The sequence below is a fragment of the Urocampus carinirostris genome, chromosome 19 (genome assembly GCF_059441175.1).
Source record: "Urocampus carinirostris isolate Australia breed hairy pipefish chromosome 19, RoL_Ucar_1.0, whole genome shotgun sequence".
NCBI classification, from domain to species: domain Eukaryota; kingdom Metazoa; phylum Chordata; class Actinopteri; order Syngnathiformes; family Syngnathidae; genus Urocampus; species Urocampus carinirostris.
Window position 1 is genome coordinate 8,481,687 of NC_142367.1, and position 18,783 is coordinate 8,500,469.

The 18,783-nt window shown below is 42.0% G+C and overlaps 1 protein-coding gene across 2 annotated transcripts; it reads left to right on the forward strand.

Moving 5' to 3' along the window:
• Positions 1-2,653: 2,653 nt before the first annotated feature.
• On the forward strand, positions 2,654-16,860 carry galk1 (galactokinase 1). Of its 2 annotated transcripts, XM_088324148.1 has the most exons (8): positions 2,656-2,931; positions 5,479-5,686; positions 5,797-5,916; positions 8,232-8,367; positions 12,931-13,112; positions 14,757-14,907; positions 15,041-15,203; positions 16,699-16,860. In XM_088324148.1, the coding sequence occupies exons 1-8, from the start codon at positions 2,761-2,763 to the stop codon at positions 16,771-16,773; spliced, it is 1,206 nt and encodes a 401-aa protein (XP_088180274.1). In that variant the 5' UTR covers positions 2,656-2,760; the 3' UTR covers positions 16,774-16,860. The 2 variants fall into 2 exon arrangements, with proteins under 2 accessions (XP_088180275.1, XP_088180274.1); XM_088324149.1 differs by lacking the exon at positions 12,931-13,112 and having other exon boundaries at positions 2,654-2,931; positions 14,695-14,907.
• Positions 16,861-18,783: the final 1,923 nt, after the last annotated feature.

The following is an 18,783-nucleotide window of genomic DNA, read 5'->3' on the forward strand; positions in this document are numbered from 1 at the left end:
AAGAGAAATAGAAGAAGGGGAAAAATGTACGCGCTATTTTTTTTTTTTTAATTACGAGCAAAAGTGAGGGGCTTTTTAAACTCCAAAAGGAAAACGGGCTAATAACAAAGGAAAGTAGTGAAATAACCAAATTAGTCGAATACTACTACAAAAAAATTATATGAAAGGAAAGAAACACATGAGAATGAAATGGTACATGTATTAGATCATATCTCGAGATCAATGCGTCAAGACCCCTTTTTAGCATCGGACTTTACCCAAGACCAACTGAATGATTGCATAAAGACTTTTAAAAAAGGCAAATCACCCGGGGAGGACGGGCTCAGCCTCAAATTTTATCGGACTTTTTGGGATATTTTAGCATCGGATCTGATTACTATTTTTAACAATTTTTCCAGTCGAGACAACATGCCAGACAGTTTCAGAATAGGGATAGTTACTCTATTGAGACTGGGAGGTCGCTGGTTCGCGCCTCGGCCGAGTCATACCTAAGACTTATAACATTGGTAAAATGGCGGCGCCCTCTGTTGGCTGCTGCTGCATCGGCTCGCTACAACGGGTCAGGTGTATCGACATTTCGTTCTTACAAAAGAATGACAATACAAAGGAAATTATTATTATTATTATTGTTATTATTATTGCACAAAAAAGGCGACAAAACGGACTTAAAAACTGGCGACCCCTAAACGCTTTTAAACGTTGACTGTAAAATCTTCAGCAAGCTTTTAGCAACACGAATGTCTGTGGTCTTGGGAGACTTGGTTGATCCGGACCAAACCTGTGCCATCGTGGGAAGGAAGATCAGCGACAGTCTCATGCTGATCCGTGACACCATCTGTAATGCGAGAGACAGAAACATGCGACTAGTGGTCCTAAACCTAGACTTTGAGAAAGCCTTTGATCGGGTTTCGCAACAATACCTCTTCAGGGTACTGCAAGAATGTGGTTTTCCCCAAAAATACATCAAGTGGGTGGGACTGCTGTATCGAGACATCTACAGCAAATTCATGATTAACGGGAATTTATCGGAAGCAGTAGAGATCAACTGCGGTTTACGTCAGGGTTGCCCTTTATCTCCCCTTCTCTATGTTCTTTGCATTGAACCTTTGGCACAAATTTTAAGAAAAGATAGATTTGTCGAAAGGATCAATATCCCAGGAAGTGGGGGACAAATTACTAAGTGTGTTTTGTGATGATTTTAACATTTTATGTACTGACCTCTTATTTGTTAGAAGAGCCCTTGACTTTCATTTCATTTGACTGACCTGTGTGGTAGGGCATCTGGGTCAAGACTCAATAGAGAAAAGTCACAAGCAAAGTTTTATGGACTGTGGACAGAGACAGAAAAGACAGGACTCCCACTGACGGTGTTAAAGACAGACCAGAAAATTCCAGGGATAAAATTAAATGAGAATGGAGGAGGCGAGACCAGCTGGGACGATGTGACAAGGAAAGTTAAGCACAGACTTGGTTTTTGGACACTAAAAAAACTGACATTAAAGGGGAAGGTCCTAATTATCAAAGCGATCATCCTCCTACTGCTTTTATCAATCCGTTTAGTTTTTATGCCCAAAAGGACCGAGCCATCTTTCACTTTATCTGGGGCTCAAAGAGGGAAAGGATAAAAAGAGACACAATGAAAAAGAAAAAGGAAAAAGGGGGGAAAGGGGTGCCTGACCTCCAGCTCTTCCTCCAAATATGTCTCCCTCCACTTCCAAAACGCTGTGGGCCCACCCAACAACCCGAAAAGTCAAGCGATGATCCGGTTCTGGATGGGCTCGTACTTGCGGAAGCTAAAGCTTGTACCAAAAAATCACTTGATACCAGTGTCCTTTAACTTGCCACCAACACATCTTTTTATTCGGGACTTTTTAAAGAAATTTGATTTAGAAACACAAGAATGTCACACTTTACAAAATCACAGGGCCCTTATTGCTTTTGTGCAGGAGCGAGCAACAGTGAGTCCTGTGCGGGGGCTTGCGTTTGACGAGCCTACAACGGTTTGTGCTCCGAATGGCTGCAGATACCATAAAGAAGAATCGTCTGCACCCACCCAGAGGAGGGAACCGGGGGTCCCGGCAGCAACGGCCCGGTTATTCGTGTGGTGGTGGAAGGTAGAAGCAAGAAGTGGGAGGACTGAGCATCCCGGGCAGAAGACCGGAGGATGCTGCTTGGGAGGGTGGGATTTTATCCCACTTGAGAAGACAGAGCTATGCCCTTGCACAATAGTATTGCCCTTTACACATTGGTTAACTGCTGTTAAAAGTGTCGATAAAAATTGTCCCAACCTCGTAATCTCATATTGTTAGAATATGATATAATGAAATTGTGAATGTTTTTAATTGCTGTTAAAAGTGTCGATAAAAACGTATATTGTTGGGATATGATATAATGAAATTGTGGGTTTAATTGCTGTTAAAAATGTCGGAAAAATTGTTAAAACGTCATATTGCCAGATATAACGAAATTGTGAATATGCTTAATTGCTGTTAAGATTGTCAAGAAAAAAATGTTCAAACCTCACATTTATTTGCTGTTAATAGTGTCAATAAAATTGTTCAAACAAAAAAAAAAAAGCCCGGAGGCTTTGATGGATTAATTTACTTATTCTGGCGCCTTGTGACGTCACGCCCCTTCCAGCAAATCACGCTTCGCAACGACTTGTCAGTGGACTTCCTGGTTTCGCCAAGTAGGTTTTGGACCTCGCCATAAGTGCAAAGCCGCTTTGTTGTTTTGCTGCTTCGGTCAAATTTACGCTCAATGACCGCTCCTGTTCCGGCTCCGAGTTGTGGCCAGCTCGTGCAGGAAGCGACGCGTTTATTCGAGCGAGAGTTCGGGGAAGATGCCGCCAATATCGCCGTTTGCGCCCCCGGACGAGTCAATCTGATAGGGGAGCACACCGACTACAACGGAGGCTACGTGCTCCCCATGGTGAGGAATAGTTGGCGGCCGGGGGTCGTCCAGTGTTGAGAGCGTTACTGAAAAAAAGTCATCAATTACTTTTCCTAATTACTTAATTGAAAAATTAATTGCCTTACGCCCCAAATTTCAGTACCAGGACCCCTTAACCCAGGGGTGTAAAACTGGGGCCGAATGGTAAAAAAACCCACCGGACTAGTAGATTGAAAATGATAAAATAAATCAAGAAAGGAGGGCGAGGAAGAGTGAGAGAGAGAGAGTGAAATTAACAGAGGAATAGAGAGAAAGGTAAAATAATGAGACAAAGTAGAGAAAAACAAAGGACAAGTGAGAGAAAGAGAGTTAGAGGGGAAAAAAAGAGGTAGAAAAAACAGAAGAAAAGGGAGAAAGATAGAGAGTTAAAGGGGGGAGAGAAAGAGAAATAGAGAAGAAATAGAGAACAAAGAGAAAGTGAGAAAAAGGGATAGAGAAACTAAGATACACAGAGAAAGTAAGCATAAAAGATTGGGCAGAGTTAGAAAGAGTGAGGGAGATTGAAATAGAGAAAGAAAATGAGAAAAACGAAAGAAAGGGTAAAATAGAGAGATCAAGCGATTACGAGTGAGAGAAAGAGGGAGAAAAATAGAGATGGGGAGAAAAAACGACTGTAAGAGAGAAAGACGGAAAGGGAGAGTGTGTGTGAGAGAGGGAGGAAGGCAAAGCGAGAAATAGATGAGAGTAAGAGGGAAAAAGAAAGAGGGTGAGAAAGTCAAGTTGTGTTTATTTGTATAGCCCTTAATCACAAGGAGTCTCAAAGAACTGCACAGACCACAGATAATTGCAAACTACAGACTATTATGACACCATCCCCTGATGTAAAACCTACATGAGGGCAAAGAAAAACTCAAAAGCCTAAGCATGAGTAAGATAAGAAACCTTGAGAAGGGGCCACACATAAGGTAATCCCCCTTCCAGGATGACCAGGTTGCAATGGATTTTTTTTATTAACAAACGATAAAATATCAAATATAATGAGAAATAAAATAAATAAGGATGACCAAGTATGCAATAGATGTAGCATTAACAAAAAATGCACAAACATTGTCGACATGAAATATAGGTCATTTATAAACTGGCGGCATGCCGAAAACTACCCTTTCCTTGGAAAAGTCTCTCCATCCCTTTGGTCGCATCCCTCAGCCGAGGAATAAGGAAAAGGAGAACCCCTGGCTTGGTTCCGCTATGTTCCCTGGCTGGTGAGACAAGTTCGTGGCTTTCAACCTTGTTGGTCGTCATTGTCCCAAGCGACCTAGACAGGCCGGCCCTTCCCTTCCCCCACATTAGTAAAATAATTAGAAGAAATGTGTTAGACCAGCCAGTGGATGTCTTGAACCCTTCATATTGTGCAATCTTGAGAGCTCCGTTTCCATTGAGTCTTCGAACCACTAAATGTTTTCCTTCTCCATTTCTGGGTAATGTCCAAGATTTTTTCCTCTTTCTACAGGCATAGTGTATTGCAAAAATACCTTTTTTAAAAGAAAAGGAAAAAATAATATCTCTTTTTTCACCGTAAATTCTCTGCTCACTTTTGCTCCATTGATTTTGTTCCTGCACAAGCCACACTCCCTCCCCAAGACTGCATACCTTAAGCCAGGGGTGTCAAACTTATTTAAACTGGGGGGCCACCCGATAGAACAAACATTCTCTTGGGGGCCGGTTTATAAGAGAAAGATAGGGAGAGAAAGGTAGAGAGGGTGGGACAAAAAAAGAAAGAGAGACAGAGAGAGAGAGAAACAGGAGATAAAAACAGAAATAGTGAGAGAGAGGGGGAAAGAAAAAGAATGAAATCCAAAGAGAAAAAGAGGAGAGAAAGGGGACAGACAGAAGGAGAAAGCAATAGAGAGAGAGAAAGAGAGTAAAGGAAAAACTGAAGGGAGAGCAAAAGAAGGATAAAAGACTGAGATAAAGAGACAAAAAAAGAACAAAGAAAGAGTAAAAGAGACAGAGAGAGTGAAAGAGAGAGATAGAGTGAAAGAAAAATGGAGGAAGAGAGAGAAATACAAGTGCAGCGTCTGTGAGAGGCTCCTGGCTTTGGCAACATCAAGTGGACCTATTTCAACCTACAGCTCTCTTTCTCTTGCGCTTCTCTGAGCGTTGTCTCGCGGGCCGGATCCAATCCCCTAGCGGGCCTGATCCGGCCCGCGGGCTGCCTGTTTAACACACCAAGCTAATTTTGACATGTATGTGAATATAAACTTAACCCCTGATTTCAATACATCATTTTAGATGGAAGTACTTACAGGGAAATTATATTAATATTAGTCAGGGGAAACTAAAACGGACAAGCAATAAATAGAAAAATAAAAACAAAGTATGGTTGAAAAAAGGGGGATGGCATGTGAGGCAGTTTATTATAGTTAGACAAGTCGGAACGGATGGGTTGAAATTCGGATTTGAAGATGGACAGGGTAGTAGAATTGTGGAAGTCAGTTAGTAATTAATGAGTTCCAGAGCTACGGGGCAGAACGGCTGAAAGTTCTGCTCCAAACACTTTCAGCGTTGTGATGCTTGCGTTTGCAGGCGCTGCCCCTGCTGACGGTGGTGGTCGGGTGCGCTCGTCCACCCGGTTCCGTGGCGAGCGTCGTCACCGCCAGCGAGGACGCCGACGAACCCCGCCGGATCGACTTGCGCCTGTCCGGGGATGCGGGAGACGAGGGATGCTCGCTGGCCCCTGTGGCCTCGCCGCACTGGGCCAACTACGTCAGAGGCGTCTTACGTCATTACAGAGGTACCCGAAAATACGTGACGTCACCATTTATATATAACTCTATAATCAAAATCAAGGGGGAGGCTTTGTGTTTAGTGCTACACAACTCTTGACCTTCATCTGCCCTTCAGCCCATCCGCTGCCAGCCTTTAGAGCCGCGGTGGTCTCCAGCGTGCCCCTGGGTGCTGGCCTTTCCAGCTCGGCCTCCTTGGAAGTCGCCTTTTACACCTTCCTGCAACAACTTAAGTCAGGTCAGGCTTGCCCGCATTCAGACATTGGCACAAGACTAGCATCTGCTTTGGTTTATTTTTCCCTCATTTTTCTTCTCTGGTTGGTCGGTTGGTTGGATTCCTTAACCACTAGGGCCGTAGGGGCACCATTTCCTGTTGTGTGTGTCTTGGGCAAGTACAGCCTGGTAGCACTCATCCATCTCCAGGCAAACAAAAGCGGTTATTCCCTTAAAATGGGGTGGGTGCGGTTTATAATCTGGTGCGCTCTATAGTCCGGATTTTACGGTACATTTTCTTTTCAAATTACTATAGTATTCCTTATCTTAACTAAATGTACCTGTTTTTTGATTACATATTTTGTTCTGTAACTGTAACAGAATACAAGTACAATTTTTTGTATCTCGATTATGTAACGACGTTACATGTGTTCCAATACTCCCCAACCCTGCATTCATTCATTCATCCATCCATTCATTCATCCATTATCTGCACCGCTTGTCCTCAGTAGGGTCACGGGGGTGCTGGAGCCCATCCCAGCCATTCCACCCGGTCTCAAACCTGGGACCTTTCGCGTGTTAGGCGTATGTGCTAACCTACAATCTCTAAAGAGGGACACTGTTAAGTATTTGACCTCTGATGTCATTTTATTGTGTTGTGCAACTGGAAACGGGTGCTTCAAAGCACAAAGAAGAATACAAACTATGGAGGCTCAAATTGACCAAGCTTCACCGGCATCGAAATTCTTCTCATTTTTTTTGCCCAGCCATTTTGGGGGTTTTAGGCGTACCCTTAACAGCATGATGGTGGACAATAATGTCCGCTCCCTCTTGGTGAGCTTCATTAATGTCAAATTAACACAAATTTCATGACTAACATCCGACCAAACTGTTTAGATCTAGGCTTAAAACAAACTTCTATTCTAAAGCTTATGAATGACTTATATTTCACGTTGACGATATCTGTGTAATATTTGTTATTGCAACATCCGTTGCAGCCTGGTCATCCTAGAAGGGGGATGACCTCATGTGCGGTCCCTTCTCAAGGTTTCTTCATTTACTTCATGTTGAGGTTTTTGAGTTGTTCCTTGCCCTCATGTAGGTTTTAGATCAGGGGATGGTGTAATAATAGTCTGTAGTTTGCAATAGTCTGTATTCTGTTCAGCCCTTTGAGACTCCTTGTGATTAAGGGCTATTCAAGTCAACATGACTTGACTACAAGTATTTAAAAGCTGTATGGATTCAGGACTTTGTTTCTCGCTGGCGCCATCTCCCAGCTTGTGTCATCATTGGAGCCTTAGTCAGCTTGTTGATGCATGTGCAAGTACATGCATCTAAGAGATGTCCTCGAATAAACTCCTCTTTTTTCACCTGACTTGGAGTTTGGATTGGCATGTGGACTTTATTCGAAACAGGACCTTTCTCAATTACACAATTTTTATGCTACACTAACTAACATATTAAAACAAAATCGGGATTGTGGGGACGAGGATGGCGTCACTCTTCAGCCGCTCCCACCCCTCATTCATTCTACCTGATGTATTCGGCCAGGTTTGCTAAAAAGTAAGCTAAAATAAAATGGGTGGTGGAAAAATGCTGAAAGGCTCTTTGAACTCAGTTGGGGATTGTTAACACAAACTTAAAAGGGAAAATATTCCACATTCAACCTTTTTAAGGACACCTCAAACAACGCATCCTACTATTTCAAAATGCATGTTTATACGATCGTTCATGATTTTTGCTTATTATTCATGTCAATATTGTTTTTTTTCAAACGAATGTATTTTATATCACTAGGGGGCACAAAATAATAACGTTCCTCTAGAAAAGCTCAAACAGCAAATCAAACCTGTTAGTATTGCATGTGTCCAGCAGATGGCACTAATGCACCATAATTAACCGAGGAACAATCAATATTGTCAAGTCATTGTCGATACAAAAATGAGCACTGTTCGATATTTTGAGAGAATTTTCGCAGTTTTCATAGAAAATTGATTTTGTTATTTACCACTGGGAGGCATTTGATAATACACACTGTTCCTTTAGGTCCATGCATCAATTTAGTCAAGCATCTGTGACCTTTGAAGGCTGGTCAAAATATACAAAAATGCCTTTCGACTTTAAAGATATTTTGAAGTTCGGACCTAAAGTGTTTTTAGGCAAGCATTGAATTAGTAGAGTCTTTTCTTTTATATAACAATGTATTGAACATTGTTTACATTGAGCAAACTCCATTTACCTGGGGGGGGCGCCGGTCCTTGGGTCTGGGTGAGGTTGGGCCAAATCGGGTTTTCCTCAAAAAAATTTGGATAAGAACATACCATTTGGTGTTGTTACCAGACGATGGAGACGAAATGGCTAAAGCATTGGCGTGCCAGCAGGCGGAACACACGCATGCCCGAGTGCCGTGCGGTATCATGGACCAGCTCGTAGCCGTCCTCGGCACGGAGGGCCACGCTTTGCTCATCGACTGCAGGTAAGCTATGTTTTTTATTGTAAAAAAAGATGTGGCATCCACACTATAGTATGCAATATATCTCCCTTCTCAAGGTTTCTTCATTTTTTTCATGTTGAGGTTTTTGAGTTTTTCCTTGCCCTCATGTTGGTTCCAGATCAGGGGATGGTGTAATAATAATCTGAAAAATAGTCTGTGTAATAACCTGTGCAGCCCTTTGAGACTCTTTGTGATTAAGGGCTATACAAATAAAAATGACTTGACTTGACTTGACAATGGTTAGATCGCCAAATTTTAACTCCCAGGCTGCGAGGAACATGGTTTGTTGTTCAAAATTGCATATTATTGAATGAAGGGCAGCACGGAGGCGCAATGGTTAGCGCGTCTGTGGCACAGTTCTGAGGTCATGGGTCCAAATCCAGCTACCTACCTTCCTGTGCGGAGTTTGCATGTTCTCCCCGTGCTTGCGTGGGTTTCCTCCGGGCACTCCGGTTCCCTCCCACATTGCAAAAACATGCATGTCATGTTAATTGCCCGGTCCAAATTGTCCCTAGGTGTGAATGAGCGAGCGAATTGTCTGTCCCTGTGTTCCCTACGACTGGCTGGCAACCAGTTCAGGGTGTCCCCTGCCCACTGCCTGGAGATGGCTGGGATGGGCTCCAGAACCCCCGCAACCCTACTGAGGATAAGCGGTGCAGATGATGGATGGATGAATGAAGGGCAGCACGGTGGTGCAATGGTTAGCGTGTGTGCGGCACAGTTCTGAGGTCATGAGATCGAATCTTCCTGTGTGGAGTTTGCATGTTCTCCCCGTGCTTGCGTGGGTTTCCTCTGGGCACTCCGGTTTCCTCCCACATTCCAAAAACAGGCATGTCAGGTTAATTGGCCGGTTCAAATTGTCCCTAGGAATGAATGAGCGATTGAATTGTCTGTCTCTGTGTGCCCTGCGAGTGACTGGCAACCTGTTCGGGGTGTCCCCTGCCCACTGCCTGAAGATGGCTGGGATGGGCTCCAGCACCCCCGTGACCCTACTGAGGACAAGCGGTGCAGATAATGGATGAATGGATGGATGAATGAATGAATGCAGGGTTGGGGAGTATTGGAACACATGTAACGTCGTTACATAATCGAGATACAAAAAATTGTACTTGTATCCCGTTACAGTTACAGAACAAAATATGTAATCAAAAAACAGGTACATTTAGTTAAGTTAAGGAATACTATAGTAATTTGAAAAGAAAATGTACCGTCAAATCCGGACTATAGAGCGCACCTGATTATAAGCCGCACCCACCCCATTTTAAGGGAATAACCGCTTTTGTACTTACACAAGCCGCACCTGTACATAAGCTGCATGCGCCCACATTAAAACATGTAACACAATCACAAAATTAACCCAAACCCGACCCGCAATTGTATCTGAGTGGGGGATTTTTAGAGGTTTATTGTTCTATATTCTTTATCAATTATCCATTATCGGTCAAATCATATTACACTACAAAGCCAAGAGGCCGAGACAGTTCAAAAGCTACAGCCGGTCAAAATAAACAGAAATTGATACCGGGAGTTATGATTCAATGCAAACCTGCAGAGTCCGGGTCCCGTTAAAAATAATCCAAGGGGAAGAAAAAAAGTACCGTATTTTCCACACTATAAGGCGCACCAGGTTATAGGGCGCACCCCGAAAAAATAGTTTTTGGTCCTATTTTTGACATACATAAGACACACCAGATTATAAGGCGCTACAATGGGAACGTCGACAAAACAGTCATATAGTTCAGTCAAACTTATTACCCCTTAGTGTTTACTATTCTGTGTACAGTAATGCTAATTGTAATTCACCCTGTTCAATCCTGGAAGGGGGATTACCACATGTGAGGTCCTTTCTCAAGGTTTCTCTTTTCTCCTCACACTGAGGTTTTTGAGTTTTTCCTTGCCCGCATGCTGGTTTGCTAGTTTAAGATCAGGTAATTGTGTAATTTTGTAACTGTAATCCTGTGCAGTCCTTTGAGACATTTTTGTGATTAAGGGCTATATAAATAAATTTGACTTGACTTGACTTGACCTTAACATTCCGAAAGCTTGCAAAGACGCAAATACGTGTCGAGAACACGTGCGGATGCGGTGTCCGTACGATGTCTCTCAAATGCAGCGTTCCAAATATCATTCGGAAGGTTAAAGTCTTGGGATTCAAGAAATGCCAACCATTCCTTATTTTCTATTTTCTTTTTCGCTCGCAACTTTACTGTGCATATGACAATAAACACTTGGAATTGAGTTTAATTTAAAAATAGACACTCCATTCCATCCATTATCTGCACCGCTTATCACAGAAACATCGAGTTCAGTCTGAAACAAGATACAGGGATAATATATAGCCGGAGTAGCTCACCGAAGTCGTTGTGTTCATAATAATGTGCAGCCTCTTATATCCGTGAGTGTAGTAAATCCAGCAGAATAAAATATTTACAAATACAGAGTAGTAAAAAATGCTTTCTGTATGCCGCCAACCACGTGCTATACACATTCATCTTTTTTTGCCAATTGCAGGCTTTGTTTTGCCGTTTAAGCCTATGCCAGCCTGTAAATGATAAAAAGGATCCGCCCCTTGACCTCCAAATAACTTTAGCCAATAGTGATCGATTCAAATGATGATTGACACATTGGTTAGTCAATGAAACGCCGGTAAATAAATCCCAGCATACACCGCGGACTACTTGGCGTTCAGGGGAAAATCTAGTCGGTGGCTGCAAGTTAGTTGGAAGACTTTGCGACTTAATGTTGATCCATAAATAAGGCGCACTGTATTATAAGGCGCATGGTCAGCTTTTGAAAAAAATAAAGGCTTTTAGGTGCGCCTTATAGTGCGGAAAATACGGTATATTTCCATAGGTAAGGGTGGGAAAAATATATATTCACTATTGTCTGCTGCGTCCACAAACACGTCTCACCTTTACTCCACTTCCCATCAGCCCCCGTGGGAAAACATATCAGAATAAGTCTCTAAAATAAATACATTACAAAAATATACAGTTGTAAATACATATTATATATGGTTACACATATTTACAAAGAAAGACGGTACACCGAGAGAGTTTTCAAAGCTTTAATAATAATATTATAACTTTCATCCCAAACCGTGCCTGTGAAGGGTAGCAAAACGCTACTAAGAACACGCTCGCAACACAGTGAACGAGACTGTTAAAAAAATATACGGTGCTTGTAGAAATCAAGGTTTACCGTCCTCATCTTCTTTCTTGCAACTGATGTCACCAAAGTCGTCTTCCTCAGTGTCGGAAAGAGATATCGCCATATGGACGTCGTTCCACGCTCCCTTATTCAAAAACACGCTAGCTCCCTTATTCAAAAACACGCAAGTAACACCCTCGTGCAATAACTGTTTCCTTCTTTATCGGACTTGAAATCTGCCTCATGTGCATTTCTTATTGCAATTTACATAGTGAGGATATGTCTACGCTAATTTAAATTGTGCACAAGCTAAGAAGTTGCAGTCTTCCTCGGCGCATATATTCCACCGGTCTAAATCTTACCTTTTGTACTCGAGCGCCGCTGGCGGCTGTTAGAAAAATTACATAATTTGGCCGCATCACTGAATAAGCCGCAGGGTTGAATGTTTGGGGGGAAAAAAGTAGCGGCTTATAGTCCGGAATTTACGGTATATTCTTTTTTTGAGGTTTTTTTTTTCTTTTTTTGTGAGTACTTACCCCTTCAATGCATGACGTACTAGTTCATACACTCTTGGGTCGATAATTATTTTTGGGGGAAAATACTGATGACATCATGTCATACACATGTTTTATTTGGAATACTTGAATTATGACAGTTATGCTGTCCTCTTTCCCGAGTTTCACCGATTTGGCCGAACTAGACAGCTAGCGAACGACGTTCCGAATAACCAGACTTTGCTTTTGACTGCTGTTTATTCAGGCAATGGCATCGACCACTACCCCTATAAGGTTGTTTTAAAACTGTAACAAAAGTAAAAAAAATGCCAATAGCTTGCCAACTACTGTTTACAGAAATATTTTGTGCAAGGCTAACACAGGCTAATACCGAGTCACACAAAATTATGTAAATGTGTACAAAATCCGTACAATAAAAAAAACCAGTATTTAAGTGGTCCTCAACCGTTTCTGTGCCATGGAACTGTAAAAAGTCTGACAATTTTCTTGCGACCTGGCCCAATAATCACATCGACTGCGTGGTCCCATGACTAAAAATAACGTGATGATGACAAAAAACCTATTGCATTTTGTGTGTAGTCTGTATCCCTAGTAGTCCAGTGGATAGGATCTGGCGATCTCTCCACAGTGATCGAGGTTCAATTTTCATTGCTTTCAATATTTGCAATTATGATGAGGGGTATATTTTGACCGAATTATTAATGCACAAATATGGTACTTATTTAATTGTGTGCCTTTTTCTTAAGTCTGTTGCACCTTGTACATTTAAAAAAAAATGACCAAAGACATTTTCGGGAGTCCGCCTTATAATCAGGTGCGTAAAATACGGTACGTTTATATTCCGACACTGTCCAGTGCAATCCTTGTACCTTCTCGACAGGTCACTGGAGTCCGTTCCCGTCCCGCTGAGCGATCCGAGCCTGGTCTTCCTCATCGCCAACTCAAACGTCAAACATTCTCTGGCGAGCGGCGAGTACGCCAAGCGACGAGCGCAGTGTGAAAAGGCTGCCGCCGTCTTAGGGAAAGAAAGTCTGAGAGATGCCACCATGGAGGACCTGCAAGGTTTCCCAACCTTTCGTCAGCTGCTCATTAAAATTCAAACTGTCAGTGAACATTGTTTACATTGAGCAAGGTTCTCAAACTCAAGGTTACCTGGGGGCCGCCGGTGCTAGGGACTGGGTGAGGTTTAGCCAAATCGAGTTCTGAAAAAAACATACATCTGTTTTTCAATTATATATTTTTTAATTTCCTACACAAAGTAAAAAAAAACCCAGTAAGGACTCATATAAAAAGACATCAATCAGTTTTAAATTAATCCATAAAAAGATAGATAGATAGATACTTTATTCATCCCCGTAGGGAAATTCACACTTCCAGCAGTCTACCCTGTTGTTTATTAACAGATTAACATGATGCTCTAGGGGTGCTTGTAGCGGAGTGGATGACGTCACACGCTTGTCCAAAAGTTCGACATCCCTGCGGTAGATGGAAATCTTCTTGTCCAGGGATACACCACCTCGTGTTAGCGAGTCCACCTCCTCTCCGATTCCCGCAGGCTTTCGTGTCTCTGTATAGTGGCTACACGTTAGCGTCCGGGATGCTAAACGTGAGCTACGTTTCCGTAAAACACAGCAACTGCACTCCCTGTGCGCTTCGATGTTTTTCACCAGTACAGCCAGCTCGTTGGTCTTATTTGGTAGTGAGTTCACATTTACCATGATTACGGACGGTACCGAAGACTTATAACGCCGCTAGCCGCTTAGCTAGCTCCGGCTCTTCTTCCACGATAGGTCCCCTCATCACGCCGGCACGAGAATTCTTAAGGGCAAGGAGTTGATTCCTCGAATAAACGCATTTTCGTGCGCTAAAGCCCATGTCCATAGGATAGAAGGTAATCCAAGGTGTAGTTGTCAAACAGGAAGAAATCCCAAAGATTGTCTACATATATATATATTGTTTGGAAGAAAATAACCTAGAGTGCAAATAATTAAGGAGAAAACAAAAGAAAAAAGGATACTGGAAGTTAAAAAGCAGCTGTTCAGTCACCCTCTTTCTTTGTCTTTATTGCGAAAAAAAAACCCGAAGATGAGCCCCCCCCCAAATAAAGTGCTGAGTCAGCTTTTTGGGGCATTTTTCACACCTAGGATAACGTACCTGACTACCTGTGAAATATGGTGGTCATATCTAAACTCCTATATGAAACCATTATCACCACCCTTGCTTTGCTCACGGGACAGCGTGTATAATTCAGAGCCTCTTAGTTGTAAAAAATGTCATCCATTGTAGGAACAATGGGAGATAAAATAGTTGTATGCCATCTTGCTCATACGGGTACCAAAAAAAAACAAAAAAACTGGAGAAAGTCTAAGCAAAAAACGGGTAGAAAAGTTATGTATTTTTGGTCGCTTCGTAGTTTGTGTTCTTAGTTGCGATTCTTACCACTCGTTTTTGCACGACATAAAACTACAACATCTCGTGGTCAAAGAATAAAAACTCCCTTTTACTTTCTTATTAAGCTGGGGGCCTCAAGCTATCACCCTTTTAAATGTTGTTGGCTCCTTCCGCATCGCAAGCCAGCAATGTCCTCCATACTGGGCAGAGAGCAGCCAATGATTTTCTGGGCTGTGTTGATTTTTCTTATCAGAGTCATGACACGTGAGACGGCCAATTTGGCTTCGGGATCCTCATCCGTTTGGCAATTTTCAGCGTCAAAGGATCAACTGGATGACGTGACCTATCGCCGAGCGAGTCATGTTATTGAGGAGATTGAGAGGACGGCGCGAGGGGCAGAGTTCTTGAAGCGCGGCGCCTACCGAGAGTTTGGCAAAGTCATGGTGGAAAGCCACACTTCTCTCAGGTGCTCTTTTTTCACATGCAGTTTTTTAAGCTTCCTGTCAAGTGTGTCCTCAGAAAAGGGTTTAGGTCTGGCAGGTTTGGCTGCCTTTCATTTGCTTCTGTCTTTAATCCAACGTTTTTTCCTTTTTGGTCAGAGATCTGTTCGAAGTGAGCTGTCAGGAACTGGATGATCTGGTGAAGGCAGCCTTGGAGGTGGAGGGAGTGTTTGGCAGCAGGATGACAGGCGGAGGCTTCGGCGGTTGCACGGTCACTCTGCTGGAGGCTCGAGCCGTGGACGAGACGGTCCGACACCTTCAGGTAAATGCAAACAACAACTTGCACAACGGGTACCACGGCGGAAGTGTGGTGAGCGCGCAACCCCACAGTGCAGAGGTTCAGGGTTCAAGTCCAGCTACCGCGACCTCCCCGTGTGGAGTTTGCATGTTCTCCATGTGCCTGCGTAGGTTTTCTTTGGGCACTCTCACATTCCAAAAACATGCATGTCAGGTTAATTGGCCGGTTCAAATTGTCCCTAGGTGTGAATGAGCAAGTGAATTGTCTGTCTCTGTGTGCCCTGCGACTGGCTGGAAACCAGTTCGGGCTGTCCCCTGCCCACTGCCCGAAGATAGCTGCGATGGGCTCCAGCGCCCCCGCTTCCCTACTGAGGATAAGCGGTGCAGATAATGGATGAATGCATGGAACTTGCACAACTTCAAGAAGGCAAAACATTCAATGGTTTGGAATTGTCAGTGTTCGTACGTGTGCTAGAAATGTTTGAAATGCTATAATTTTAACGTAACGTTTTCAAGGTTTGAAAAGTGCCTTGAATTTTGGGTGAAATGCTTGTAAATGCTTGAAATTTTTGCCATGTTTCTCTGACAATGCATTAATTATAGAAAATAATACAAGTCTGCTTCAAAATGACGTGCAAACACCTGCGCTGGTGGTTTCACTCATCCATTGAATTTCTTCTCCCCTTGTGATCATCGGCAGCAGGCATTTGTTTGTATTTGGCGTTGTCGTGTGAAGTTTCTACAGATTGTGCCCAAGAGTTAAAAGATGCCAGGAGACTGTCGTTTTAATAAATAATGGCTAGAAAACGGAAAATACACACAATGGCTAGAATCCTCACACAGCATACTAAAAAGTATGGAAAAAAATCGACCCAACTCTTCCGAAAGGGGCAGTGAGCTCTTTCTAGTCATATGAAAGGTAATTCAGAGATGACTATCTAAATAAACATGACATGACTAGCTTAACAATGTTTTTTTTTTCTAACTGTTTGTTACTTGCTAGACTTAAAAAGGGTTTTATGAAATGATTACATGTGTATTAGTGCAAGGATTACATTTCAACTATGGACTTTTATTATGGGACATGTTCAAAATTAAGGTAGTATTTCCCAGTAGTAAATTGTAATCGGAAAAACCTGCAGCAACTGAAAATGTGAGGTACACATAAGTATACATGCATGTATTACATACATATAAGTCAGTTTTACCCAACATCTATAGGAAGAGATATGTCTCAAAAACGAATATATTGGCGATTTAAGATCTAAAAAAAATTCATATGTCTTGAGAAATGCACACGCAAGATTAAAAACTGCATATGTAGATTGCAGATATATTTATGGTTCTGCAAAATACATGACTCTCGGTTGGAAATTTGGCTTTGAAAATCCTTAAAAAGTGCTATAACTTGGCCATGAAAAAAATGTACGAATCCTGAATTGTAATAATGTGCCCAAGTGTATAACTATGGCAGTGGTTGTTCGGTGCTAATGGTGTGCGTGTACTTTGTGTTTCTCCAGGTGCGATACAACAGAAAGGCGACGTTCTATGTTGCGACGCCTTCCGAGGGTGCTCGCACTCTCCGTATCTCCTGAATTTATTCCAATGTGTATTTTATTAATGCATCTTTGTTTTCAAATTGAGAGGGCCTTTTAAAATACAATAAATTACGTTGGTAATGAGGTTTTGTCAAGAGCTACAAAAAACAGGGATCTTAAACTCATTTTAAGAGTTGGTATGGGGACTTGAAATCCTTAAAATGCTTGACTTTTAATGTTATTTCAAGGATTTAAAAGTGCTTGACTCTAGGGTGAAGTGCTTGTAAACGCTTGAATTTGTTGCCATGTTTCTCAAGTAGTCTGCTTTAAAGGCTGTCAACACGGCTCTCTGGTGCCTTCGCTTTGCCATTGCTTTTCTTCTTCCCTCGTGATTAACGATAGCTGGTATCAGTTTTTATGGCATTGTCCTATAAAGCATCATCGCCCCCTACGGGTCAAGCCCAGGAGGACTGGGACATAACTTGCACATAAACAGGGCACTATGAAATGTGTATATCACGTGCAAGGATTACATCTCAATTATGGACTAAAGTTATGGGCTATGCAGAAAACAATGGTAGCATTTCCCATTGGTAATTTGTAATGGCAAGAACTTCCTGTAACTAAACATGTAAGCTACCAATTTTTTTACCCAACACCTATATGGGGTATGTCTCAAAAAAATTTACACGTGTACTGTTCTGTCCACAAATATCTTAGCAACTTACGCAAGTTCTAAAAATCATGTCTTGATAAATGCACACACAAGATGAAAAATCGCAAATGTAAATTGCAGATATATTTGTGGTTCCGCAAAATACATGATTCACACCGGATTTCTTCTTTAATGGTACTGGAGAAATATTAAATTTGGGTTTTAAAGTCCATAAAAAGTGCTTGAATTTGGCCATGAGGGGGGCACAGGAACTAAGGTTAGAAAGAGGTTGAGCCTTTTAAACTGTGCCTAACTAGTCAATTTCAAGCTTGTGCGGGCCGGATTAAGTTTTCAAATTACGGCAGGGCCCAAAACTATCGTCTCGAGGGCTGCAGATGGTTTGCGGGCCGTAAGATTGAGACCCATGGTTTACAAGAAGATAATGCATATGAATAATAAGTATAAAGCATTTTGACTGAAATGTATTTGGAAACTTAGTTAACCTCGGTGTACCTGAATAAACTGAACGGTTAATACAAAGCCAACCATTATTTCTATTTTCACAATATTAAGGCACGACAAAAGTGTACACCAGGCTGGTCAAACCTACAGCCTGCGGGCCGGATCTGGCCCGTCGGATATTCATTCTGACCCGCCATTAATTTTTGAGAATGTCAAAAGGAAGAAGTAGTCTCTGGATCATTTCTATCAAAGTTTTTTTTAAATAAATGAATACCAAAAATGCTCTCTCCGGCTGCTACGAGGCAGTATTGAGTTTGCATAGCGTGGTGAGTTGCTACAGGTGTATAACTGCATTCACTCACCTTTTCGGATATACCAGTTAACACATACCAAATATGAACATGTTTTTCCCCTCATTGTTTGTGAATAAATTTGCTGTGTTCAGAAAAGATCCTTTATCATCCGGAGGTTGATATTCGTTTACTGATCCGGCCTCAGAACAGAAAGTCTGGAGCCGGCCTCAGAGCCAAACTGAGTTTGACATCCCTGTAGTACACAAAATATAAATACGGTGTTTCTTTAATGAAGGGGATCGGATTCACTTACATGTTACTTGTATATTACTATTTAGACAAAAGAATGACATGTTAGTAACAAAATTTAAAATGCTAGGTTTTAGAGGCTCCTCGTTAAAGTACTATATACAGTGCTTTGGAAAGTATTTGCCCTAAAGAACCTTTTTATATATTGCCCTATTTCAGGCTTCAAACATTGATTGAAAAAAAATCTAAATATTTTCCAAGATTCAACAACATGTGAGGCACAATCGTGAAAAGAAACCAAATATGTTTAACATTTTATATTGTGGTAACAAATAAATACAAAAGTTGCAAAAGTAGGGGTTGCAAAATTATTTGCCCCCTTTGATTTAATACTTTGAACAAGGTCGT

What these genes read in the sequence shown, in the direction of transcription:
- galk1 (XM_088324148.1), top strand. Translation starts at nt 2,761, where the DNA reads ATGACCGCTCCTGTTCCGGCTCCGAGTTGTGGCCAGCTCGTGCAGGAA. An exon ending in GCTTTGCTCATCGACTGCAG is followed by an intron (nt 8,368 to 12,930) that starts GTAAGCTATGTT and finishes CCTTCTCGACAG; the next exon opens with GTCACTGGAGTCCGTTCCCG. An exon ending in AGACGGTCCGACACCTTCAG is followed by an intron (nt 15,204 to 16,698) that starts GTAAATGCAAAC and finishes GTGTTTCTCCAG; the next exon opens with GTGCGATACAACAGAAAGGC.